Source organism: Pan paniscus, chromosome 5, assembly GCF_029289425.2.
Source record: "Pan paniscus chromosome 5, NHGRI_mPanPan1-v2.0_pri, whole genome shotgun sequence".
Classification (NCBI taxonomy): domain Eukaryota; kingdom Metazoa; phylum Chordata; class Mammalia; order Primates; family Hominidae; genus Pan; species Pan paniscus.
This window is the reverse complement of record NC_073254.2, coordinates 158214746-158242537: the sequence shown is the minus strand read 5'-3', so window position 1 is coordinate 158242537 and position 27792 is coordinate 158214746. Positions and strand designations below refer to the sequence as shown.

Sequence of the window (27792 nt, the reverse complement as noted above, 5' to 3'; positions counted from 1 at the left end):
ATGGATAAACAGAAGGAAACCAACTTTTTTTGTTTTGAGACAGGGTCTTGCTCCTGTTGCCCAGGCTGGAGTACAGTGGTGTGATCTCGGTTCACTGCAACCTCTGCCTCCCGGGTTCAAATGATTCTTCTGCCTTAGCCTCCCAAGTAGCTGGGATTACAGGCACCTGCCACCATGCCCAGCTAATTTTTGTATTTTTAGTAGAGACGGAGTTTTGCCATGTTGGCCAGGCTGGTCTCGAACCCCTGACCTCAGGTGATCCACCCACCTCGGCCTCCCAAAGTGCTAGGATTATAGGCATGAGCCACGGCACTTGGCCAGGAAGCCAACTTTAAAATCAGTCATTTTACATTTATTGGTAAACCCCAAGAACACTGAATGATATGGGCAACTATTAGCATGTGAGAACTTCCAGGAATAATCCTAGGCCTACACATCCTGTAGATATGGCCTACGGTTTTACACCAACAGACAAAGGTGCTAAGTTAGTCCTCATCTAATGGGGCACAGTGAACCCTACAGACTCCCACATGGAAAAGGGACAGAAAACTCCTGTGAAGTGAACTCATGATACTTCCCTGGAATTGTCACCATTGCCAGGGAAGCTTTGTGGGTGCTGTTTCAAAGTCTGCTCCAAGCACCAACACTTCTCTGAAAGAGGCTTTAAAGCGTGAGCCGTCCCACCCTACCACGTGCCCCAAGGCCTTGCAACGAACCACTGACCGGTCAGCATTGTGATGAGGGGAAGGCTGTTATCTTCCGGGCTGCCCCAATAGCCAGCCTCTCCAAGCATGTTCCTGTCGAGCACCTGATGGTAGAGCTCCTCAATCCAGGCCTGGGAGAAGACCATCAGCACGCCGCTGGTCTGCACCTGCTTCATGAAGTCCTTCTACAGAGAGATCGCATGAGAAGGTGACCACATAACACCCTGCTCACTAACAGGCTCCTAAGTGCCTCTGCTGCCTCTTCACGTCACAGAGCCCTGAACTAAACCAAGGCTTGTGTATTGGGTAAGGGGGCGGCAAGTGGGGAGAAGTAGAGATGGAGGATTCCCAAATGTGCTGAGGTTTCCTTCACTGATGACACCTTTTGACAGATACCTTGCAGAAGGATTAGAGAGACTGCACTTTACATTCTTACTCTTGGATGTGTGGAAAGGTTTGCAGTTGCACAGATGTCTTTAATAGTGTACGAGCTTCCTTTTCTAGGAGCCCCAACAGCAGCAGAGGTGGAACGTGCTCCTGCAGCAATGTGCACATTTCCAGAGACACTTCACTTATGCTTATGAAGCAATCACTTACCTTTGGGAATTTACAATTTATCAAGCAAGCAAATGATTATTGATTTCCTTCACGTAGATCCATGGATTTAGGCTCATGAACTGATAATAGGGTACACCATGGAGTGGCTTGCTCCATCACAGGAGCTAACCACAGGACAACCAACACTCTCATTGTACCTACCCCTTACAGGAAGTGCTTATGAGCAACAGCCAGTGAGCTTAGTTCTGGGTCAACAGTAGGTCTGGGAACATGTTGGAATATGGTGAAGAGTTTTTATAAGTGCACACCTTCAGCCAGGCCTGGTGGCTCATGCCTGTAATCCCAACGCTTTGGGAGGGCAAGGTGGGAGGATTGCTTGAGCCCAGGAGTTCAAGGCTGGCATGGGCAACATAACGAGACCCTGTCTTTACAAAAAATAATTAAAAAATTAGCCAGGCATGGTGGTGCACACCTGTAGTCCCAGCTACTTGGGAGTTGAGGTGGGAGGACTGCTTGAGCCCAGGAGTTTGAGGTTGCAGTGAGCCATGCCATGATCACACCACTGTACTCTAGCCTGGACAACAAAGCGGGGCTCTGTCTCAAAAAAAAGAAAAACACAACTCATTTTCAGCAAATTTCTTGCACATCTTCTGATCTCCCTTAACACGTCAATGATGTAGTTTTGAACAGGTTTTATACACGTTTAATAATGACGCAAGATGAAACTACTGGGTTATCCCTGGGCAGCCATTTCCAGGGCCTCACGTCCATACACTCTTCACTGGAGCCCGGTGGGCAGCTCTGTGCTCATGGTGCTGGACAACTGTATATCTGTGCCCTTATATATATGTCATCTCCTTCCATCCCCCAAAGTCCCACTGGCATTACCAACCTAGAGCAGTCCGGAACGAAACACGCTGTGCCATCCCACTCAGGGCACTGAGGCTAGGCTGTACACCAGGAGGTTACAGCCTGCCCTCTGCCAGTCCAACGAGGGACGGCACACTCACCATCACGCCTGGCGCCAGGGTCGGCCGCTTCCTGTAGTAGTCACCGTGGGAGAGCTTCAGGTTGAGGAGCAGGGCGCAGTGTGCCGCTGTGTAGAGGCTGTCTGCGTTCATCAGCATCTGGAAGCTGAGGCTGCTATTCCCGTCAAAGCCAGGAGAGTGCATCATGCCTAAGGGAGAAAATGAAGGGACTTTTGGGGGTGTGAACAGTGTGCTTGGCAAGGCTGGCTTCCAGAGAGCTGCGAACCCATCTTGAGAGATACTGCATCATATAGGACAATTCTGTATAGCACTGACAGCTAGCCAGGAATATCCTTAGGGCCAGATACACACCCCAGCCTGGTGGCAAAGAGCATGCGCTCAGGAGTGGATCTGCCTGGGCCTGGATCCTGATCTCTTACTTAGCAGCTAGAACTTTGATAAACTCATGTAAACCCTGTAAGTCTCACCTTCTTTTCCTATAATAAGGAGAAGAATTGACTGCATTCTATCCCTAGCTTGAGCCCTCCGGTGGCTCCCCATCACAATGTAATAAAACTCCAACCTCACTCTCCTCTCTCCCTCTCATTCCCCGCAGTCACCCTGACTGCCTGCTGTCCCTCAGCCACACCAGGCCTGGACCTGCCGCAGGGCCTTTGCATTTGTTTTTGTCACTCCTAGAATGATCTCAGGATCTCTGGATGCTGCGCTCCCTCAATTCTGTCAAGTCTCTGCTCAAGTGACAGAGAGACCTTCCCTTTTAATTCCATTATTAAATAGCAAATCCACTCCTGCCCCCCACCAATATGCCGCTTACCCGGCTTTTAAAAAATGGCCTCGATGGCATTTATTCTACCCAGTTTTATATTAACATATACTTGTTTATCGTCTGCCATCACCACTATAAAATCAATGAGAAGGTGATATTTCATTCATTTTGTTCACTACAGAATCCCCAATGCCTAGAACAGCGTTTGGTACATAGTAGACCCTTAAAAACATTTGCTGAATGAGTAAGAATTAATGGATATGACTGCATAAGAATTAGATGCAATAATGCATGTAAGATGTTTAGAAAAGTTATTAATACAACTTTTCAAAAGGAATAATGTTTCTCGAAAAGCTAAACATAGAATCACTATATGACCCAGCAATTCTACTCCTATATAACCAAAAGGACTGAAAGCAGGTATTTGAACAGACGTTTGTACATCAGTGTTCACTGCAGCATTACTCACAACAGCCAAAAGGTGGAAACGACTGAAGCGCCCATCAACAGATGAATGGATAAGCAAATTGTGGTATATATATAAAATGGGTATTACTCAGCCATGAAAAGGAATGGTGTTCTGATATATGCCACAACATAGAGGCGCCTTGAAAACATTATGCTAAGTGTCAGGCACAAAATAACAAATATACATGATGCACTCTATGAAGCACCTAGAATAAATTAAAAGAAATAGAAAATAGATTGGAGGTTACCAGGGACCAGGGACCGGGGGCAGAGTACCTTCTATTTGGAATGTTAAAAAAGTTCTGGAAATGCTTGCACAACACTGTGAATACAATTAGTACCACTGAATTGTATACTTAAAATTTATTAAAATAGCAAATTTTGTTACATCTATTTTTACCATGATGAAAACAAATAATAATGTAATACATCAAAACACGTTAGGCCACGTGCAGTGACTCACACCTGTAATCCCAGCACTTTTGGAGGCCAAGGCAGGCAGATCACTTGAGTCCAAGAGTTCCAGACCATCCTGCCCAAGAGGGTGAAACCCAATCTCTACTAAAAATACAAAAATTAGCCCGGCATGGTGGCGCGTGCCTGTAGTCCCAGCCATTTGGTAGGCTGAGGAATGAGAATTGCTGGAACCCAGGAGGTGGAGGCTGTAGTTAGCTGAGATCACACCACTACATTCCAGCCTGGGCAACAGAAAGAGACTCTGCCTCAAAAAACAACAACAAAAAAACAAAACACAAAAAACACGTTAAATTGTGCACTTTAAGCAGGTAAACTGTGTGGTATGTGAGTTATCTCACAATCAAACTGTTAAAAAAATAAATGAGGAAATAAAGAGGTTCAAAAAAAACCCATTAAATAATAGCTATTGACTTTCTCCCCACTATCTTTTCTTTTAAAAGACATTTTATACTTACTAAAGTTTTCATTTTGAAGATCCCTTTGAGCTTTATATAAATTAACTGAAAAAACAAACAACTATATCTCATGCTCTGAAGATGGGTTCATTCAGTCAGAGTTGTTGGTATCATGGCTCAAACTTTCACAGGGAGCTTGGGGTGAAAAAATTACTGAAGTCAGCTTCTCTGCATCTATTAGTATGCTGGTCCTAAGGCCATCTGCAGACAGGCATTTCCAGGCCTTCAGGGTTCCTGACTATCTGGAGCCTGGTGGTCAGCTCGCAGCTTTGCAGCCCACAGACAACTGCACATCTGTGTCCTTACACTGTCATCTCCTCTTACCCTCCAAAGCCCCACAGGCAATACCAGCCCAGACAAGTGTGGAACAAAACACACCGAGCCACTTCTCTCAGAGCACCTTAAGAGATTTTCAATGAATGCGCCATTTGTTCCTGCAAATACTTGGAGGCTGAAATCTAGGGATGTGCGGGAAACAGTTCATCTCTACATTTGTGCATGCAAATTACACATGTCCATATACTCTGCAAATCATGTCTAAAATTATTCTTTAATAAAAAACATGGCTCATATGAAATGTAAGCATTTTCTAGAATTAACAAAGAAATGAGAGATACAAATTTACAGCTAGAATGTTTATTCAGTGATGTCCCTATGAAAATGAGATACAAATTTACAGCTAGAATGTTTATCCAGTGATGTTGTCCCTATGAATTTTTTTTTTTCCTGAGTCAGAGTCTTGTTCTGTCACCCAGGCTGGAGTGCAGTGGTGCGATCTTGGCTCACGGCAACCTCTGCCTCCCGGGTTCAAGCAATTCTCCTGCCTCAGCCTCCCAAGTAGCTGGGATCACAGGCATGCACCACCACACCCAGCTAATTTTTGTATTTTTAGTAAAGACAGGGTTTCACCATGTTGGCCAGGCTGATCTCGAAGACTTTGTGACCCACCTGCCTCAGCCTCCCAAAGTGCTGGGATTACAGGTGTGAGCCACCATGCCCGGCCATCCCTATGAATTTTAATAAATAGGTAAGTAAGAAGATGTGGACCAGAGAAAGCTTTCAAAGTTGAAAATAATTCAAGATCTCTGCCATATTTGAGGGCAGTATAAACATTTTTTGGTGGGAGTAAGCATATATATTATTCCCACAAAACCACCTCAGACAATCAAAGAGTGGGCATTACCTCTGCCTTATGAAACAAGGCAGGGGAAATAAAAAACTGTAGAAATTTTGATGTTGCCTCAAGACGTTTTCTACCAAGAGCACTTTGTGATCATGGGCTGAGGTGCATTTTATTATTATTTTTTTAAATTTATTTTATTTATTTATTTATTATATTTTTTGAGATGGAGTCTTGCTCTTGTTGTCCAGGCTGGAGTGCAATGGCACAATCTCAGCTCACTGCAACCTCCGCCTCCCGGGTTCAAGCAATTCTCCTGCCTCAGCCTCCCTAGTAGCTGGGATTACAGGCATGTGCTACCGCGCCCAGCTAATTTTGTATTTTTAGTAGAGACGGGGTTTCTCTGTGTTGGTCAGGTTGGTCTAGAATTCCCGACCTCAGGTGATTTGCCCGCCTCAGCCTCCCAAAGTGCTGGGATCACAGGTGTGAGCCACCATGCCTGGCAAGGCTGAGGTGCATTTTTTTTTTTTTTTTTTGAGATGGAGTTTCGCTTTTGTTGCCCAGGCTGGAGTGCAATGGCGCGATCTTGGCTCACCGCAACCTCTGCCTCCCAGGTTCAAGCAATTCTCCTGCCTCAGCCTCCCGAGTAGCTGGGATTACAGGCACGCACCACCATGCCTGGCTAATATTGTAATTTTAGTAGAGATGGGGTTTCTCCATGTTGAGTCTGGTCTCGAACTCCTGACCTCAGGTGATCCACCCGCCTTGGCCTCCCAAAGTGCTGGGATTACAGGTGTGAGCCACCACACCTGGCAAGGCTGAGGTACATTTTAAAAGGAAGATCAGACTGCAAGTGAGATCTGAAAACTACATCCTTGGTTAGAACATGAGCAGTGTATCTCAGCCCTGATGGTCCATGGGAACCCCTGGCACTCTCAAGGTGCTAGTGGGGCTGATTCCAGTTATCTGGAGGAGACATAGGGCACAAGACCAGTCTCCTTCCATGGTAAAACAGAAAGTAGCATTCAGGATTGGGTGTTTAACTATCCTGAATCATAGATGAAAGGTACAATTGAGTCTATCAACAAGAAAAAAAAATGAATCTGTAAATGGCTTTCATTTTAGACATCAGTAATAATTCCTTTCAAAATGTTGAAACCAACTACTAATTACCTTGGGATGTTTTGGAAAACTGAGCACTTGCTCAGATGCTGAAAGTGAAAAAGGCCACTAATGTGAGTGTTGACATGGAGACCAAAATCAGCAGAGAAGTGACGAAGCCCTGGCAGGCACTGCTGGTGGAGACACCCAATAGGAAAGACTTTGTCAGGTTACCTTTGTTGCAGGTAATCTGTTGGTACCAGCCTACATCTGCAGGCAGATTAATTTCTTAAATTACAAAGAGCTGGCAAATTTGTAAATAAAACAAAATAAGGTCTATTTTGTCAACTTAAAGAAAACAGCCATTTTCTTGCTATGTCAGATATAGTTTACTGGTGATATTGATAATAATGGAAACATGATAAGAATAATTTATTAAATGCTTTCTATTGCCTAGAACCAGTCTCTCCTCATATATCATTTTCTAATCCTGCCCTATTGTTTACCAGTAAGGAAAGTGCCCCAGAGACAGTAATTTGCCCAAAGTTACATGGCTCAAAATCGGCAAGGTCTTTTGGGCCCACACTTCAGGTTTTTGCACTAGCCATGCTCTACTTGCTTCGAATGTCATGAAAAGATTCTGCCATATCCTGTACCTCTCTAGTAGATACTCTATTTTCCATTCTTCCCTCTGATTGGCCTCACTGACGTGCTATCCAATTTAGAGTAAGAAACTATAAGAACTATGACCTTTAACATATTCTGACTCTTTGCATTGCCCAGTGTTCAGTAACTAAAGTTCATTCTCTCCCTCTATAATTAAGATGTGCTTTACTGTGGAAACAGGAGGATGGATCACCTACTTGACTGCTTACCAGGGAAAGATTAGATACAAGAGTAGCACAAGAGATCTCTTAAAATCTCTTCTGTGTCTAAGAGAATTCGGTACTCCTTTTTTGGATAAACTTTAATTTAGAACATTTAATAGTACTGAAGAGTATAAAAAATAAGAACAGTAGTCCCTGCTTCTCTCAAGGCCCAATGATACCTCTAACAGCAAGACTCACTTCCTTGTGTGTATGAAAATACCACAAAGCGAGATCACACTACATATGTCAAACTGTAACTTGATGTTTTCTAAAAATATGTGTTAGATGTGTCTTGATATTGACACTTCTGGGTCTGTTTCATTCTTTTTTAATGACTGTGCATATACCACTGCATAGTTACATTGTGGTTTGATTTATTTGATCTTAATGCTCTATTGGTGAACATTCATGTTGTTTCAATTATGAAAAATACTGAAATGATGAAATGAATGTTAGTACTTCTGCAAGCATACTAAAAGCAGAATAAGTATATTAAGTTTAACAGATACATACAAACTATTTTCCAAATAGATTTATACCAACTTTCCCACCTACCAACTGTGCACAAGAGCACTCTTACACCCACTCTCAGCAACGCTGGGCATTATCAGCTTTCTAAACCTTTGTGATAAGATTACACAACTTTGCTTAGTCACAGATTTATTTAAGTCTACGGCTCTAATTTTTACATAACATTACTGCTTTATCTTCTGATAGAGGTTGCAAGAAATTCTTTTAGAGATTTGGAAAAGGCACAAAGAAGAAAATAATCTGTGATAACACCAGGCTGAGATAAGTAGTATTAACATTTTAATGTGAATTTTAAATCCTTCTTTTTAAAATTACATTATATTTTTTCATATCATTAAATATTACTGGAAAACATCATTGTAAATGGCTATATAGGCCAGGTGCAGTGGCCCATGCCTGTAATCCCAGCACTTTGGGAGGCCAAGGTGAATGGATTACCTGATGTCAGGAGTTCAAGACCAGCCTGACCAACATGGTGAAACCCTGTCTCTACTAAAAATACAAAAAATTAGCCAGGCGTGGTGGCGGACGCCTGTAATCCCAGCTTCTCAGGAGGCTGAGGCAGGAGAATCGCTTGAACCCAGGAGGCGGAGGTTGCAGTGAGCCGAGATCGTGCCACTGCACTCCAGCCTGGGTGACAGAGCGAGACTCTTGTCTCATAAATAAATAAATAAATAAATGGCATCTGCTAGTATGCTGTAAATCTCTGCCTGAGTTTCTGTTCCTTTAGTGTAGGTTCCCAGGAGCCAATGAGATGCCAGGTATCCACTGGTATTTTCAAGTCTATCAGGACTTAAAAAACTCATACATTTGCTGGGCTACAGTTTTTCAGCCACCATGGTTTCCCCCACCCCCCCGCAACCAGAGCTAATCAGCTCCAGAGGTTTCTGTGTTCTTGAACAGCATCTCCTAAATAATTAAAAATCCTCTAAGAGAAGCATGTGAAGAACAGCTTAAAGATCCACCAAAAGGAGAAATTGAGTACATTGTGGTCAGTTAGCAGGAATGGGTATCATAGAGGCATCCTAAGTCATATTTGCAAAGAATACTTAAAGACACAAGGAACATGGCAACAAAATATTAACTAGAAAGTAAGTTACAAAATTACACATATGACATATTCATTCCCCTCATCCTGGTACTGTGCAGTGTAATGAGCATGCTGTCTGGAGCCAGGTTCATATCCTGGTATCACCGCTTCCTAGCTATGTACATACCTTGGATGACTTATTACTTAACCTGTGTCTCAGTTTTCTCATCTGTAAAATGAGGATAATAGTGCTATCTACTTTATGGGGTTGTTATGAGTATTAAATGAGTTAATATCAGTAAAACCTTTAGATAATGCAGGGCATATAGGAAGTGCCATGTTAGATTAGCTATTATTATCATCATTATTATTGTAGATACATGTAAATAAGCACATTCATATGATGAAAAATGACTGCAAAGAAAGATGTCAAGATATTTCAGAGTCAGCTTCTAGGTGGTGTGATTATTTATTTTGTGTTTTCTTTTTTTGTAGAGATGAGGTCTTACTATGTTGCCCACTATGTCCTCCCACCCTGGCCACCCAAAGTGCTGAGACTATAGGAGCGATATTTTGTGTGGTTTTTATATTATTGTATTCCCTAAGTTTTATATTCCACAATGTCAGGTGTTGGTAGAGGATTTTGTTAGACTACGTATTCTCCATTGCTGCTTCTAGAATACTTCTCTTCCTCCATTTATTAAAGCAAGCAAGCAAACTCTCAGCCTTTGAGGCTCCTATCATCTGGCCAAATCTTCCACCCATCCTTGAAACTCTCCTTCATGATATGCCAGACACGGCCACATTCACTGACCACCCTGGCTTGGAGTCTGTGGTTTCCTCTTCACTCCAGTGCCTCCTGCCCTTCCTGCCATTATCCTGCACGACTTCAGCCTCTAGATGGCCAACTCATCCAATGCCAGGTCCTTTTAGAGTCTTGACATCCATGCCATCCATCATTCCCTCTATTCCGCCTCTTCCCACTCATAGGCTCCTACAGTAACACTCAGAATCAATTCACCCCACTCCAGTGTTCTTCCTGCAACATCACTGATTTAGGTGGCCCACTCTGACCAGAATCTTTCTGCTGGCTTGCTCAGGCACTCACACTACAGCAGATTTTGGATGAATCCTCACCTTTCCCCTACTGTACTACTGCATTTAATCTGCAGAATAGATAAAGTAAGTACTACTGTTTATCACACTTACATTACAGGTAGGCAATGTGATGCAGGGAGAGGGTCAGTAACTTGCCCATGGTCACAGCTGTTCAGTGCTAGAGCTGGGATCTGAAGTTAGATCCCAGAAATGGCTAGAGCCCAGATATATATATATATGTGTGTGCCTATGTAAAATTCCTGAAGTTAGAGCTTAGACATGTTTATGTCTATATAAACTCCTGAAAATTGGTTTCATTCTCCCCTTTCTGTCTGAGACAACATTCAAGAATGGAATTCACCAATGACATTACAATAAGGATAACTCTGAATCCATAGTTGGTTTTTAAAACAGAATATGGTGCTGTATTAGAAACTGCTTGTTACTATATAAAACCATTTTCTTCTTACTTGGTAATAGAATCATGACTTTACTCGGGCTTGCAATGTGCCCTGTCTCCTAGGAGGGGTCAGTGAACTTGAGGTTGTTGTGTGGCGCTTCCAGAGAGCTCCTGAAAGCAGCCGTATTTAGCTCTCAGGTGGCTCCTTTGCTAGCCTTGCCCCCTTCCTTCTTGCTCAGACTATGGATGAGAAGCCAGCAGCTCCGCCAGCACCAGCTGTCTTGGTTCATGAGGAAACCTGAGGATGACAGTCACCTATTAACAAGAGTAGAGCAGAAAGACAGGAGCACCTGGGTCCCTGATCATCGTGGAGCTCTGGAGATCAGACCTCAGACTCAATTTAGAGGAAAGGAAATGAACTCTTTCCTTTTGTAGTAATATTGTCTTTTTTTTTTCCTTCTTTTTTTGAGACAGAGTTTGGCTCTTATTGCCCAGGCTGGAGTGCAGTGGCATGATCTCAGCTCATCGCCACCTCCGCCTCCTGGGTTCAAGCGATTCTACTGCCTCAGCCTCCCGAGTAGCTGGGCTACAGGCATGCACCACCATGCCCGGCTAATTTTGTATTTTTAGTACAGACGGGGTTTCTCCATGTTGGTCAGGCTGGTCTTGAACTCCTGACCTCAGGTGATCTGCCACCCCCACCTCCCAAAGTGCTGGGATTACAGGCATGAGCCACAGTGCCAGGCCATCATCTGCATTTTCTATATATGCAAACAAACCTAATCCTAACTGACAGAGGCAGCATAACATACTCATTTATTTATTTGAGGTTTTCTTCCTGTAATTTCACCTTCTGTATTATATAAAGATAGCAAGGTAAACTTGTATTTGCCATCTTTTGAGGTGTTTAAACCACAGAGCCAAAAACTGAGGCTGGTAACGGCATAAATGCCTTCCTGGTTGTGTAGTCACAAAGCTAGAGCTCCTTCCAGAGACTTCAGCCCATTCCTTAGAGGGTGAAGAGACAGGGGAAGAAGCAGTGAGGCAGAGAAGGGAGAGCCCAGGCTGGGCAGAGGTTGCAGGTCTGTGGCTGCCCACCGCCTGGCAGTACCTGCAGGGTTGGCGGGACACCCGAGGAGGGTGGACAATGGTAGCAAAATCACAGCACCCTTAGGGAGCCTATGACTGGAGATAATGGGGGCTCCCTGGTGATATAAGAAGTGAGGGGGCCTCCCCTTACAGATACCACACAAGCTCCAGCTTCTGGTTTGACCCTGGGATGAGAAATAAAGGGAGGGCAGAGACCAAATGTTCTCCCTGCTAGGCAGGCTGAGGGGCTACAGTCAGCTTTGTTTTAATGTAAAGAAATGGATATATCTTGTACAACTGAGATTTATACTTGCTACACTATCTTTTAGGAAATCTGGTACTTTATAAAATATTGCTTGCAGCGAACCTTACATTTGGTCAAAGTAAGTCACAAGACTGCAACTGAAAACCGCTAATCTGAGGAACAGCAATCCAAAGTCAGTGCCGATGACCCTTGATCAATTGCCGTGCAAGGCTGGGACCTTCCTTTAGTGCTGAGGAACCACCTTACACAGACGTCACTTTGTTCTATCCAGGATCAAAGAGGCATTTCTGCAGCAATCACAGCTCATGTCAAGCACTGTCTTTATAAAAAACGTACTTTATTTGCCCGAACATTTTCAAACTCCCCTACCATATGAAACTTTAATTGCTTTGAAAAGAAAGGCTCTCCTGAATCCTGTAGAATTAAGGAGGCTCATTTCAATGGCATATTAGCTGTCTGAAGATAGGAGTCACTGAGAAACACTGAGTGACTGTGATTCAGCCGAGAAAGCAGCCCCCTGATAACAGGGTAGGGATGAAGACTTGATGGACGTTTATGACAAAGTGAGGTTTGAAGCTTTTGACATCAAAATAAATAATGAGTCAAAGAAAGGGTTTATAACTCAGGGAGTTTTTCCCTTCTCCCTCTCTTCTGTTTTTACTTTCATAACTTTCTCTTGGAGGAACAAAGGAAATCTGCCATCTCCCTGTCTCAGTGGAGCATAATGTTTTCTCTTTTGTTAATTTTTAATCATGGAAGTGGCACTTGCAAGGGGGCAAGAGGACATGCCTCAGTCCAGAGATGGACACAGGCCAGCACCCAGTGGCTGAGGGGGGTAGCCAAAGCAACGATCAGTGCCACCAGTTGAACCACAGCAGTGATGGAAGAGAGTTAGCTGTTGGTAACAGGACCACAGAGTGATGGGTCTGTAATTTGGAAAGAGAGTCCAACTCCTGAATAGAAAAATACTGTGATGTCACTAGAATTAAATAGACCTACAACTAAATTACAGTCAATAAAAATGATATTTGAAAACAACCAAACATTTGTGAAGTCTCTTTTCAATGTATTGATTTTTACGTTTAAAAAATAATTTCATAAAACATGTTTGGTCTGATGGGAAATTTACGGAACTCTAAAATTTGGGCAGTCTGCAACATTTATCAGGCCATATTCTGGCCACATAAAAAATTCACACAAGCCCTGTTTTGCATGTACTATAAATAAGTATTGATTTGAAAGGCACAAAGACACAAAACTGAAGACCTGCTTTAGCCTCAAATTTTAAAAAGACTTTGCTAGGATTATATTTCTTAATTCTCATAAGAAATGAGGGTGGTCCCTTGGAAGTCAGTCCTCACCACTGTGACAATTCATTCATCTGGAATTACTGGGGATGTGTTGATAAAGAAGAAGTTATCTGAGAGCTAAATTTTATATATTGTGCTGAAACTTCGGCAGTGGAGTTATTTTGTATGGATAATTTTAATTTTTTTTTTTTGAGGCGGAGTAGCTCTGTTGCCTAGGCTGGAGTGCAGTGGTGCAATCTCGGCTCACTGCAACCTCTGCCTCCTGGGTTCAAGAGATTCTCCTGCCTCAGCCTCCTGAGTAACTGGGATTACAGGCATGCACTACCATGCCTGGCTAATTTTTTGTATTTTTAGTAGAGGCGGGGTTTTGCCATGTTGGCCAGGCTGGTCTCAAACTCCTGGCCTCAAGTGATCCACCTGCCTCCTGGATAATTTTAATTTTAAATAGAAGACCCTGACTATAATTTTACTGTTTCTTGATGGCTCAAGGCCATCATTATTACTGCAACCAGTGGCCATGCTGCACTCTAATACACAGCTATTCTGGGGACTAACAATGTTTGCTGGGCTCTCTGCCTTGGCACAAGGGACACCAAGCTGGTCAGAGTAGCCAAGGCTGCCAAACCTCTCCATATGAATATTCCCAGCTGGGAAGAGGCAGAGACTCAAAGGATCCACCAATCGCTTCCAAAGAACAACTTGAGAGGCTTTATGTACAACTCCCTTAGCTCATGAACTATTGCACATCTTTTTTTTTTTTTTTTTTTTTTTGAGATGGAGTCTTGCTCTGTCACCAAGGCTGGAGTGCAGTGGTGCGATCTTGGCTCACTACAAGCTCCGCCTCCCAGGTTCACACCATTCTCCTGCCTCAGCCTCCCAAGTAGCTGGGACTACAGGCACCTGCCACCACGCCCAGCTAATTTTTTGTATTTTTAGTAGAGACGGGGTTTCACCATATTAGCCAGGATGGTCTCGATCTCCTAACCTCGTGATCCGCCTGCCTCGGCCTCCCAAAGTGCTGGGATTACAGGTGTGAGCCACCGCACCCAGCCGAACTATGGCACATCTTAAGAGACCAAAAGGCTTGGTGTAGTGGCTCATGCCTGTAATCCTAGCACTTTGGGAGACAAAGGCGGGAGGATTGTTTGAGCCCAGGAGTTTGAGACCAGCCAGAACAACATAGTGAGGCCTCATCTCTTCTTTATTTCCTTCTTTCCAACACAGTGAGACCCTTTCCCTTCTCCTTTCCCTTTTCCCTTCCGTTTTCCCTTCCCTTCTGCCTTCCCTTCTTTCTCTCTGCCTTGCCTTGCCCTGCCCTGCCCTGCCCTCCCTTGCCTTCCCTTCCCTTCCTTTCCTTTCTTCTCTTTCTCTTTCTTTTGTTTCTTCTCTTTCTCTCTTTCTCTTTCTTTGACAGGGTCTTGCTCGGTTGCCCAGGCTGAAGGGCAGTGGTGGAAACATGGCTAACTGGAGCCTCAACCTCCCAGGCCCAAGTGATACCCCCACCTCAGCCTCCCAAGTGGCTGGGACAAAGGTGCACTACCATGCTTGGCTAATTTTTGTATTTTTTGTAGAGAAAGGTTCTCCCTATGTTGCCTAGGCTGGTCTCAAACTCCTGAGCTCAAGCAATCCACCCGTCTCAGCCTCCTAAAGTGCTGGGATGGCAGGTGTGAGCCATCATGCCTGGCCAATATCCTGTATCTATAAAATTAAAAAAAAAATTGCTGGGTGTGGTGGTGCGTATAGTCTCAGCTATTTGGGAGGCTGAGCCACTGCACTTCAGCCTGGGCAACAGAGTCAGACCCTGTTACAAAATAAGAGAGAGACCGAAGAACAACTTCATCAATTTACAATCAATAAATATTGATTGAGAATAAGCTGTACATATCTTGGGACCTTAGCATATAGCGCAATTCGGCTTCTCTATAAATGTTGGTTGAAGGAGGATTTGGGTGGGTGTGTCTGAGAGAGAGAGAGACAAAAAGACAGACAGACAGACACAAACATGCACAAAACACACCCCTAGAATGTTCAATAAGAGAATGTCAAATTTAATGACAGTGATATAAAAGATCTTAGGGAGAAAAATAATTTTTTAGGAAGAGTATACATTTTCCTAGTCTTCCAATAAAATGTGAATTTTGTTTCACACACAAATAAAAAAATCCAAAATTTGTTATATTTAACTCCAAAAGAAAAAATATTGAGGAAAAAAATATGTTAGGTAGCCTTAAAAACTGATGTGAAATTAGGAAATAAGGTATGAAATTCTTAGGAAATAAGAATTAGGAAAGTTGAGAAATCATGTCTCTTTACATCCTTTTCTAGGTCATGTGAAAATTTCTGGAGTAAAAATTCTGTGTCTCCTTTGGTGCTTGCTACAACTTTGGATAATTCCCGTATTAAAAAATGTTCCAGCCAGGCGCAGTGGCTCATGCCTGTAATCCCAGCACTTTGGGAGGCCAAGGCGGGCGGATCACAAGGTCAGGAGATCGAGACCATCCTGGCTAACACAGCGAAACCCTGTCTCTACTAAAAATACAAAAAATTAGCCCGGTGTGGTGGTGGGTGCCTGTAGTCCCAGCTACTTGGGAGGCCGAGGCAGGAGAATGGCATGAACCCGGGAGGCGGAGCTTGCAGTGAGCCGAGATTGCACCACTGGACTCCAGCCTGGGTGACAGAGTGAGACTTTGTCTCAGAAAAAAAAAAAAAAGGAAAAAAATTTGTTCCCTCTTATATATACAGAGATTTAAGTGTCTTTTTCTTGTCCTCTTGAAAAAGGACAATTTGGTCAGCTTCTTAAAGATACTTGTTAAGTTACACATCAGTCAGCTTCTAACCAAGTTCCAGTAACTGGGCTACAATTTTTTCATGTGTGTGAAGTTTTGTTAGAAAATAAAAAGGAAGTGAGACAAGGTCTCAGCCCTCAAAGAGCAGGGAGTCTAGAGAGGGGAGGGTGGAAGGGATGGTGGATGCATTAACAAATGACTGTGATAAATGCACCAAGCACAATGACAAACACAAGTTCAAGGTTAAGTGGTAGAAGAGCAAGTGGTGATCATGGCTTTTTAGCAGTTCTGTGTCAGTTCCCAGGGTCAGCCCTTTGGATCTGAGCACAGGCTTAGGGAGATTCATTTGCCTCAGTATTCTGTGGTCAAGAGACCCTTGTACTTGAGGGAAAGGCACAGATGACCTCCCTGGTATCACACCAACATTTATTCCTACCATAAATTTTATGTACCCATTAATTTATTTCTTTCTGTATTATCTTTCAAGAACACTATCTTAAAAATAATTATTTACTATGTGAAATGCTACTACTTCCCTGTATTCTTTATCTGCTTCCTCCACCAAAACTCTAGGTGATTCTCTTCTGCCCTTCAATAATACCAGCATTATTTTCTGATGTGATTTGCCTACTATTCCCCCTAGCACCACTGTTTACGGTCTGAGTCACAATTCAACAGATGGAAGGATCTGAGATGGGAGAATGCAATGTTACCAAGCTATACTAGACTATCACACATTGTTCGAATGTTCAGTAGAATTCAGAATATATTGGGAGGACTTGGCGTGCAACTGATCCAAGACAGCATTCAAAATTGTTTACATTTTGATACACCAAAAGTACATTACTCTATGAATTTTAGACACCAAGACATAGAAGCATACTGGGAATTCAATGTTTTAAGAATTACAGATTGTCATCTTGTTTCAATCAGTAGCACCTTTCTAGAATGCAGCTACTTCTCATTCTTTACTTTACATCCTATACATTTATCAGCCTCATAGTATATTCCAGCCATCGACTGCTGTAGAATTCAAATAAACCACCACTAATAGGTCTTAGATTTCTTCGCCCTCTTTAAACTGGGGGAACCCAAAGATACATTAATATGCTTTGAGCACGTCAAACTATAAGCATGATAGTAATTGCCCATTAAGGCAAACTGCTCTGAATAATCTTGTTGACTATACAGCAGAGAATTGTTTACAAACCTGAGCAGAAAGTAGAGGCAAAGTTCTGCAGAGCGGTGTCCACCTCCTCTACATTGGAGAGAGCCAGGAGCCGAGGGAGGAGGCCTTCCAGGGACTGTATGAACAGCCTGGCGCTGTGCTGATCCGCCTCCTGGTTCTTCAGCAGTTTTAGAGACAGGGCGGCAGTTCGCAGGGACCGGTGGCCTAGGCAGTCCCGGGGTGTCTGCTCTTCATCGGCTAGTGAACAGTTGTCCGACCCAATGTCCGACACGTCGGACCTGCCCGAGTCCTTTTCTGCTGCCATAGAGTACTGATCACAGGAATCAAACTCTGTCCTAGAAAGGTCTTGGTCATCAACGCTAAAATTGCTCTCACTATACCTAGATCCATAGGACCTTGTCCTGCAGTCTACTGACAGGAAGTTAGTTATGTCAGGGTAAGGGACTGTGTGGCTTCTCTGCACGACATCTGGCTGGTCTACCGCCTCTGTTTCCAATACTTTGCTCAGCGTCTCCTTACCCTCTGGGATGGCTGGCGACTTGAGACTGTTCTTGTGGTTTCCCGAATGGTCCTCGGGTGTAGTCTGACCCAACTCTCCCTCGAGAGTAGTCTGGCCTGTGTCTGTGGTGACACTGATGCTGATGTCAAGGCTCCTCTCGTTCCCTGACTGCCACGGTGTGTGTTCTGAGGACAGCACTCGCCGCTGCCAGCGGAAGTCAGCCTCATTGATCTCCATGGAATCTCGGCTCCACTCAGCCCCATCCTTCAGCTCCTCAAGGCGCAGAAGCAGCAGTTGCACCTGACCTTCGCTCAAGCCCTTCCCCTGGCTGAGCTCATCCAGGGCACCCAGCAAGGTGCAGACACAGGACACGGCTGCATAGCAAGCTTCGATGCCACCCTTGATGCATGCTTCGGTCATGCCATCCATGATGCTAAACAGTGTTCAAAAGAGAAAATGGAATAAATGCATAAAATGTAGAAAATATCTCCGAAAGGAACAAGAGTGTTAGCCTGGCAAACAGCAAAGTATTCAAAACAGATAGTCTGATTTGAATAAAACAAAATGGTCTGGGCAATGAATAAAAGAAACAAACATGCCTAGGTGGGCAGAGGAAGATCTTCAGATAAAGTGGCCTGCATTGGCCAGGCACAGTGGCTCACGCCTGTAATCCCAGCACTTTGGGACGCTGAGGCGGGCGGATCACTTGAGGTCAGGAGTTTGAGACCAGCCTGGCCAACATGGTGAAACCACGTCTCTACTAAAAATACAAAAAATTAGCCAGGTGTGGTTGGTATGTGCCTGTAATCCCAGCTACTCAGGAGGCTGAGACAGGAGAATCATTTGAACCCGGAAGGCAGAGGTTGCAGTGAGCCGAGATCGTGCCACTGCACTCCAGCCTGGGTGACAGAGCAAGACTCTGTCAAAAAAAAAAAAAAAAAAAAGTGGTCTGCATTGAATCACACTCCTTCTTGGCTCACTGGTTTTTTGGGTACAAATAGAAGCTCCTGATGAGTATTTATGACCTTCCTGAACAATCTCACTTTTGTATTATGCTCAGTGTTTCAAATAGAAAATAGTTATAATGGTTATATAATGTGGACCTTCCTCTATAAACATATTCCTGAACAGATGTATGTGAATACAACTATTACAAGCCCTATAATATTCAGTTTTCTAGGGGGGCTACATATGAAGAAATCCTATAGTTACAGTATTGCAAATCAAAAGTTCTCTAAAATAATCCCAATGAATAATTATTGTATATTTCACTTGGTACATCTGGTTTTAAGTCAATATGAAAATATAAAAAGTTCCATGATTATAATAAATTGAGATATGTCTTCTCATGTAGCTTGTGGGTGAATTATTAAATAGACACATTTCATATAATGTAGAATTTTTAAAAATTTCAGGGATTTGTAAGCAAGGTTAAAAGTCTTCAGAAAAGCAGCCTCAATAAAGACCTAAAAGGATAAACATCATACAGTTTGAGGAGATCCAGATGAGACTTTCTTTTTGAAATTGATCTTTTTCTGGACTCTGATTCAGTGGAGCTGGGTCCTGCCAAGTCACAGAGACGCTGTGGGCTCCCGAGTATCTTAAAGAAAAAGGTAAAAGAGTAACAGAAAAGTGAATATCACAAAAAAGCACAAGGTTTTTAAATTGTGAGATCAAATAAACATGTACTTTCCCTACTGAGTGATATTGTATAAGGAGAAACAGAATTATTTGGAACTTCCAATCTTAGTAAAGCTGATTTAGGTTTTCTTCTTGACATATGGTGTGTATCAGGCTCCTGGCTCTTCAGCTCAGGGCTGGCTTAGACAAAGAAAATTATCAGAGGCATTGTTGAAAAATCTTTTCTAGCACAGAACTAGAAAACACTTGGATCTCTGTTCTTTAGTAATATTGGCCTATAATATAACCTTCCTGGACTCTTTTTGTCTTATTTTGGTATCAAGTCGGCTAGCTTCATAAACTGGGTGGAGAAGTATGCCCTCTTTCTTATCGCTGAAAAAGTTCATGGAAAATTGGAATTCCCTGTTCCTTGAATGCTTGTATAGCTTGTTTCTAAAGCTACATGGAGCCAGAATTTTAATGGGAATCCTCTAACTAGTTCCTCCATTTCTCTAAAGATTATAGGACTATTCAGGTCCTTAATTTCTTCTTGAACCAACTTTTTAAAAGTTGCATTATTGCCTAGGGACTTATCCATTTTACCTGGTTTTCAAATAGAGTGTTCTAAAGATGCCTTAATACCCTCTTTTATTTCTTTAATGTGTGTAATATCTATAGTTGGGTATTTTTTTCATTTTTATTTCTGTTTATTTGTACCTGTTTTGAAATTTTTATTGCTCTTGAGAACAGTTTTTCAATGTTCTTAATCTGTTCAGTCCTAACATTTTCTACTTTTTAAAATCCCTTATATTTCCTTGTCACAATTACTTTCTTCTTTTATCCTTATTTTTCCTCCTTTCTACTTTTTTTGAATTTATTCTATTCTTTTTTTCTAACTAAGCTGGAGAATTAGGACATTAAGGCTTTCTGCTTTTTAATACAAGGAGTTAAAGCTATACATATCCTCCCATTTATTTCTTCTCACAAGTTTTCATATGTAGACTGTTCATAATTGTTCATTTCTAACACATTTTTATATACATACGGTAGAAGTCTATAGAAAATGTCAACTTGAGGCTAAATTGATTCAAGGAAAGAAGGTTAATGCAGTGCGTCTGCAGTAGACGTCCTAGCGTATGTCCATTCATCTTCAAAGTGATTGACACTCCAAGCAAAGCAGGAAAAGGTCCATTACATAGAAGAAGTTGTATTTTAAGTAGCTCTCCTCTTTTCCTCTTTCCATATTTCTTTCATACCACAGAAATTGAACACTTCTGCTCTCTGGAAGGAACATAAACGAAGCTTCCACTTTTTGTTGACATCAAAAAAAGAGTGACAAGGCTGGGGCTAAGGTCAGGCAGGCTCTCTCTTTCCCTCTCTCTCTCTCTCGCCCCCTCTCTACAGGCCTGCAGCCCCGTGGCTGGACCCTCTGAGCCTCAGGATGCTCTATCTCTTGCTGGAAGGATAAGTGTATTCCCAAAAGATGGAGTGGAAAACCTCACTGTCTCCTGGGATCCCACCACAATTTAAAATTCAGCTTCACTGGTAATAAATTAGATATTCACTGGTAATAAATTCGATAATTTTTTTTTAAAGATGGAATCTCGCTCTGTCACCCAGACTGGAGTACAGCAGCACAATCTTGGCTCACTGCAACCTCCGCCTCCTGGGTTCAAGCGATTCTCCTGCCTCAGCCTCCCAAGTAGCTGGGACCACAGGTGTGCGCCACCATGCCAAGCTAATTTTTTCGTATTTTTAGTAGAGATGGGGTTTCACCATGTTGGCCAGCCTGATCTTGAACTCCTGACCTCAGGTGATCCGCCCATCTTGGCCTCCCAAGATAATCTATTTTAATTCCCACATTAATCTTGTACTTATTTCTCAATTGCTTCAGAATCTGGAGGGAAAGGGATGGATTGGTAAGGTTTCTGGAGAACCCTCAACAAAAACTAAAACGAAAGATGCTTTAATCTCAGCTTCTTCAGGTGGGAATGAGAGTTGTGGGATCAGTGGCTGGGGGGCCAGAGGTCTGATAAAGACTAGGGGGCTTCTAAAGCCGAGCCATAGGAGAGAAAAGGAAGCAAAGTGTACTTTTTCATTACTGTTCATTTTAAGGGGAAATCAGAAGCAGAAAAGGGGCTGTGCTTTGAAAAACAAAAATGTCCTGTACGTCCTTGATCAACAGGCACACAGTGCATATGGCAGAGTGACAAACTAAAACGAGAACAGGGAAATAACATACCAAGCCTTCAAACTCCAAAAGGCTAAACAAACATCCTGGGTACCCAGCGGTTTTCTTTGTGTGCACAAGCCCTGCACATTTTGGTATCTAGGTTACCAACTTTCCCAAACGATTGGTTTTGTCGTATAAAGTGGAGGCACCGCTTTTCAGAACATCCTGGCCCCAATCAGTCTGCTGAGCTCCTTGGGGCAGCACCGCCTGGACGTGCTACTTGGGTGCTACCATCAAATTCTAGCCTCATCTCTGCAAAATGACCTTGGGAAGCTAGAACATCTACGATGAACAGAAAAACATAACTAACTTCCTTTTGCAGTACAAAGGAAATTATTTAAAACACATTTAGAGACCTACAGATGCCATATGCAAAGTATCTACTTAGCATCCAGGTACCAAGTGGCTCTACTGTGGGCAGTGACTGCTCTAGTGCCTGTCATTTCTGAGGGGAAAAGAAAGGTTGCTGCTGCTTATAAAATAGCCTCTTTGTAGACATTTTGTCTTCAGGTCCACATGTCGGTCAGTCAAAAGTTACTAAACACTTATTCTGATTCAAGCATTATAGTGTTAAATACTAGGGGAAAACATACAGAAGCAATCTATATACAAAAGTATAGTTGAGGAGACAAGAAGCTTGTTCCCCACTCTATTGTGAAACAATCAGTGTTATGGGACGTATAATCAATTGCTAAATGGCGGGATGGAATTTCAAGAAGAACCCGATCAGTGGTCTGAGGAAGCCCAGCCATGAAGGACAAGGATTTTGATAGCAAAGAAGCAGCCATACTTAGAACACCAGGCTTCACCGTCTTAGCCTTACGACTCACAACATGAAGGACTTTGGGCAAGTCACTTCTCCCCCCAGAGCCTCAGCTTTCCCATCTGGAAAATGGGCATAACATTATCTTCCTAAGGGAGTTTGTAAATAAGCTAATGTGAAGTGGCAGCGGTATTTAGCCTGTTGCAATTAACCACTCAGTTCTGTGAGGGGGGAGTGACCCACAGGAATAAGGGACAGAAAACCTTGAAGAGGCGGGGAGGTGGGAATTGAACAAAGCAGATCAGTCACATGGGATGAAGGTGCATCCAGGGAAGTGATGGAAAATGCAAATGATGGAAGAAGGCTCTGGAAGCTGGGCACAGTAACTCGGCCTTGATGGGAGAGTCAATGAAGAGCCATTAGAGAGCCCTGGGAAATGGGAAAATTGTTAACAGTGGTGATTTATGGACATAAATCCAGTAAGACAAAAGGAATAAAACAGGCAGGAGAGGGAGGCCAGCTAGAATTGAACCAGCTATTTTCAGCCTCCATGTGTTTTCTCTTCCTTAGAATAGCAATAAGTACACCACATATTTGTTTAGCACTTGATATTTACAAAGTACTTACGCAAACTTTAGTGCATTTTGAACTTGCAACCTTTGGAATATTATAACAATGTACAGATGAGAAAACTCTTAAGTTCAGAGTTAAATGATTTACCTATATCACAAAGCCAGTGTGTGGCAGAGAGAGGATTTGAACCCTGACTCTTAAACTCAGGCTCCTGAAATGGGCAGCTGTTCCAACACCAAGAAAAAGGGGCTGCTGGGGGTCATTTGCGCTGCAATGTGGGAGTCAAGTCCAGTGATAAGGATGATACAGGAAAAGACCGTGGGATTAGGGTCAGCTGGACCAGGGTTTGCACCTTTTCTTTTTCTTTGGGACTTTGGGCAAACCATTTGACCTCCTAAAGCCCAAGTTTCTTTGTGGGAGGAAATTTCCTTTTCCTTTGGCATCACACTTCTATGAGGAGGAACATCCATCCAGTGCAGTAAAATTCTAGGCCTCTCTTCTCCCTTCCTCTCATTTCTTCCAGGTACAGGAAGAGCCCCTGATCGGACTGGTGAATTTAGGATAAGGAGCTGAGCATGCCTCACTAGCACCTTTCTCTCCCATCTTCCTGGGGATCTGCCAATCAGAGGAAGCCCACGCATGCCCCTCCAGGATGCAAGTTGAACAGGAGTAGGGGAGGACCCTGGGGAAGGGCCACTGCTGTCTGAGTGGTGAAGTGTGGTCTAGTCTCACTGGCCTCCAAAGCTGTATTTTATCTGCCCATCTAGTGAAGATCAATTCTTAAAGCTGGCCTTTTGATCTCCATGGCCTGAAGCTCTGGTGGGGAAAAGAAGTAACATTCTTAATTGATAAAAATAAAGTTGATGGTCGGGCATGGTGGCTCACACCTGTAATGCTAGCACTTTGGAAGGCTGAGGCGGGCGGATTGCTTGAGCTCAGGAGTTTGAGACCAGCCTGGGCAACACGTCTCTACAAAAAATACAAAAATTAGCCAGGTGTGGTGTCATGCAGCTGTGGTCCCAGCTACTCAGGAGACTGAGGTAGGAGGAACACTTGAACATAGGAGGTTCATGCTGCATTGAGCCATGATTGTGCCACTGCACTCCAGCCTGGGCAACAGAGGGAGACTCTGTCTCAAAATAAATAAATAAACAAATAAAAGTTGATATACAACCTCACAAATTTATTATGAATTAAAAAAAAAAAGTGAAGTGCCTGGCGTATAGTAGGCAAGAAAAAGAATGGTAATTATTATCGTGGGCTCACAGATTTTCTTAACAGTCATTAAATCTGGGCTACTCCTTAATTTCTAGAAATAGTGGGTCAGAACTTTCCAATACTCATTACAATAAAATCTCATTAAAACACCAAGAAAGAATTCAAATTTAACTTCTCAGATATTGGTTGGCAGCAATGATTGCTTAAAATAAATTAATCATCAACAAGGGAATTTTGCTACTCTGGTTTTTTGTGGGGGGGTTGAGATAACAAAAGGAAATGCAATTTGACCTTTATGAACAGATTCACAAATACAAAAACACTGATGACTTTTCTTTTTGGTTCTTTGAGAGAAGGCAGAGGAATCTTTGTTTGAAGCACCTTCAGAATAACCCTAATTCTGCCTCAAAACCATGAAGTAGCACACTGGGATGGCTACTGCAATCTGGACAACCTTTATGTTCTTGCTGGGGTCATGACATTTGGGAGAAATGAGGCAAAAGAATGGAACAAAGGGATTCCTCTTAGCAATCAGAGACTGGCAGAGCTCTTTTTTTGGATAATGTGCAACCTGAGTATAAAATCATTTTGAAATCTAATGTTGGCAAAGGCGAATAAACACATATATCTGCACAAACAGCACGTAAGGTAGAAGAATGAAATCTCAGCATGGGCCTGGTCTGGTGAACATCTAACAGAGTCTTAACAAGCACTAGCTCGATTCTCAAACGGTTTTGCATCAGTGGGCATCACTGACCCCTCCTACCCCGGCTCGCAATACATGTACACACGCACTGACTCTAGAGACAGCATTCGTTACTGGACACCATGAGGCAGTAATGAAGTTCCGGCAAGTGATTGGCAAGCCTTTTCTGAGCGCTTCTTGTATGCGAAACGCTGGTCAGGCCCCCTTGTAAACCTGGTGGCGATCTCCAGTGCCTCCTCACCTCTTTCATTATTTTGATGGCTTCCACCCGGTGCTGGGGTGGGGGGTAGAGCAGCACTCGGTGGTAGAGGGACTGGAGCACGGGCTTCATGGAGTCCACGGACCCCACCAGCCGGACCAGCTCGGCTGCGATGTAATAGATAGTCCGAGCCACAGGTCCGCTCAGGGCCGGCGCAGTGCAGGAGCAGCCTGATCCCCGGCCGTGGTCAGACACTCCCGGAGACGCAGAGTCCGACTCCAGGCTGGTACTGGTGCTGCTGGTGTGAGCAGAGGTGATGGTTTTGTCATGAATTGGATTCCCCAAGATCACGATGAGAGCAGGGCAGAGGTTTTTCCTGGGAAGAGATGGTGAGAAAAGTAACTTTCCCCACGAGCCAAATGATAAAATTTACTCTGCGAGTAAACAGATGCCATAGAAATGACAAGAGTGCGGCTCTTTACTTCTTCTTCTTTTGGCTACATTTTGCCTGTTTTCTAAGTCTCTTTAACATTTCTAGGTATTTCAACAATACTTTTCCTCATAAATTGAGCTAGCATGAATGAAATAAAATATAAGAGAAGCATTAAGAAACCATCATAAGTGAAGAAATGGACTCAAAATGCTAAATGGCTGTTATAAAGTTTCATATTACTACAAATAACAAAATGATTTCTCATTTGAGAAGTCAATTGCAAATTCCATACTGACACCTGTCATTTGGCTTCCTTCCTGTCGATAAGCCCAGGGACCCAGAACAACCAGCTGGCTGCCTGTGGGGCCTGTCACTTCTGGGAATCTCTGACTATGACTAAGAGACTGGTATTCGGGTTGAGATGGAGCTAGGGCTAGGAGTAAAGCTCAGTATCTCTTGCCCCTTGCATAAGTTATATGCTTTTTGAACGAGCTGAAAACACAGAAAAATTTTCTGGTTCTGGTCTCTCATGATCCTATGATATAAACCAAAGACGGCCCTGGAAGCATATTCTGCCATAATCATCATCAGTTTTTCTGCAGAGTTTGGTCTGATGGATGTCAACAAAGCAATTTATCTGCTTTATTATTATTATTATTATTTTTATTATATATTTTTGAGACAGAGTCTAGCTCTGTTGCCCAGGCACGATCTCGGCTCACTGCAACCTCCGCCTCCCGGGTTCAAGTGATTCTCCTGCCTCAGCCTCCCGAGTAGCTGGGATTACAGGCACCCGCCACCATGCCCAGCTAATTTTTGTATTTTTAGCAGAGACAGGGTTTCACCGTGTTGGCCAGGCTAGTCTCGAACTCCTGACCTTGTGATCCGCCCACCTAGGTCTCCCAAAGTGCAGGGAGCGTGAGCCATTGGGCCCGGCCTATTATTATTATTATTATTATTTAATTTTTGTTTTTTTTGAGACAGAGTCTTGCTCTGTCACCCAGGCTGGAGTGCAGTGGCTTTATCTCCGCTCACTGCAACCTTCACCTCTCAGGTTGAAGCAATTCTCATGCCTCTGCCTTCCAAGAAGCTGGGATTACAGGTGCCCACAACTGCCATGCCCAGCTATTTTTGTATTTTTAGGAGAGACGAGGTTTCATCATGTTGCCCAGGCTGGTCTCGAGCTCCTGGCTTCAAGCAATATGCCCGCCTCGGCCTCCCAAAGTGCGGAGATTACAGGTGTGAACAACTGCACCTGGCCACAATTTCCCTGCTTTCTCTCTAAGACATTTACGCACAGATGAAACTACTACTGGTGGGTCATGGACTTCATGGAGAGGGACCCAGAGACACAGCCAGCAGCAGCCCTTGGGTTGGCATCAGCGTGGGGGCGTTAGGAGTGGGTGCTCACCAGATCAGGTCCGTGAAGCGCCTGTGCAGGTGCATGGAGGAGGAGGAGCTGCTGAGCACAGACAGGATGCACTCCAGGTAGAGAAGCTGCAGCTGCTGGCTGTCACTGCAGAAGAGCAGAACCAACACAAATGCAGACAAAAGACAAGGCAAAATTAAAGAGGTGATGTGTGGAAACACGCTCGGAAAAATGGTAGGCGTTACTAAAGTGCTAGTTTTAGGGGGACGGTTAGTGTTATGGGTTGAACTGTGTCTCTCTCCCCAAATTCATAGGTTGGAGTCCTAATCTCCAGCACCTCCGAATGTGACTTTATTTGGAGATAGGTCCTTACAGAGGTGATCAAGTCAGACTCAGTTCACTAGGGGGGATGCTAATCCAACATGACTCTGTCCTTAAAGAAATGGAAATTTGGACACAGAGACATTCATTGAGGGAAGACAGTGTGAAGAGACACGGGGAGAAGACAGCCATCTACAAGGCGCGGAGAGAAGCCTGAGGAGATCCTTCTCTCTCACCTCTCAGGAGGAACCAACCCCACTGACGCCTTGATCTTGAACGTACAGGCTCCAGAACTGTAATACAATAAACTCTTGTTTAAGGTACTCAGTTTATGGCACTTTGTTACAGCAGCCTCAGCAAGATAATACAGTTGGGGTGATTTTTTTTTTAACTAATAAACTTTACTTTTTAGAGCACTTGGAGATTTATAGAAAAACTGACCATGAAACAGTTATCATATTGGACCTATTATTAAATCTTACATTGGTATAGTACACTTGCCACAATCAATAAAAAATTGATATATTAATTAAAGTCCATAGTTTATGGCAGAAATGCTAATTTTTATATTATCTAAACCTTTCAAGAGACCATTTACCACATTATCTTTTCATTGGTGAACACTTTGTGAACTTGCATTAGACTTTTCTTCT

The 27792-nt window shown here is 43.3% G+C and overlaps 1 protein-coding gene across 1 annotated transcript in view; it reads right to left on the bottom strand.

The window, feature by feature from the left end:
- ARFGEF3 (ARFGEF family member 3) overlaps positions 1–27792 on the bottom strand; it is a 187463-nt gene that overhangs the window by 64020 nt on the left and 95651 nt on the right. Inside the window, exons 9-14 of the mRNA XM_034962938.3 lie at positions 26861–26965; positions 25059–25392; positions 19192–19304; positions 17227–18137; positions 2273–2439; positions 724–889 (exon numbers count right to left, since the gene is read on the bottom strand). Of these exons, the coding sequence (XP_034818829.3) occupies positions 724–889; positions 2273–2439; positions 17227–18137; positions 19192–19304; positions 25059–25392; positions 26861–26965 (1796 nt within the window). The remainder of the gene's footprint in view (positions 1–723; positions 890–2272; positions 2440–17226; positions 18138–19191; positions 19305–25058; positions 25393–26860; positions 26966–27792) is intronic.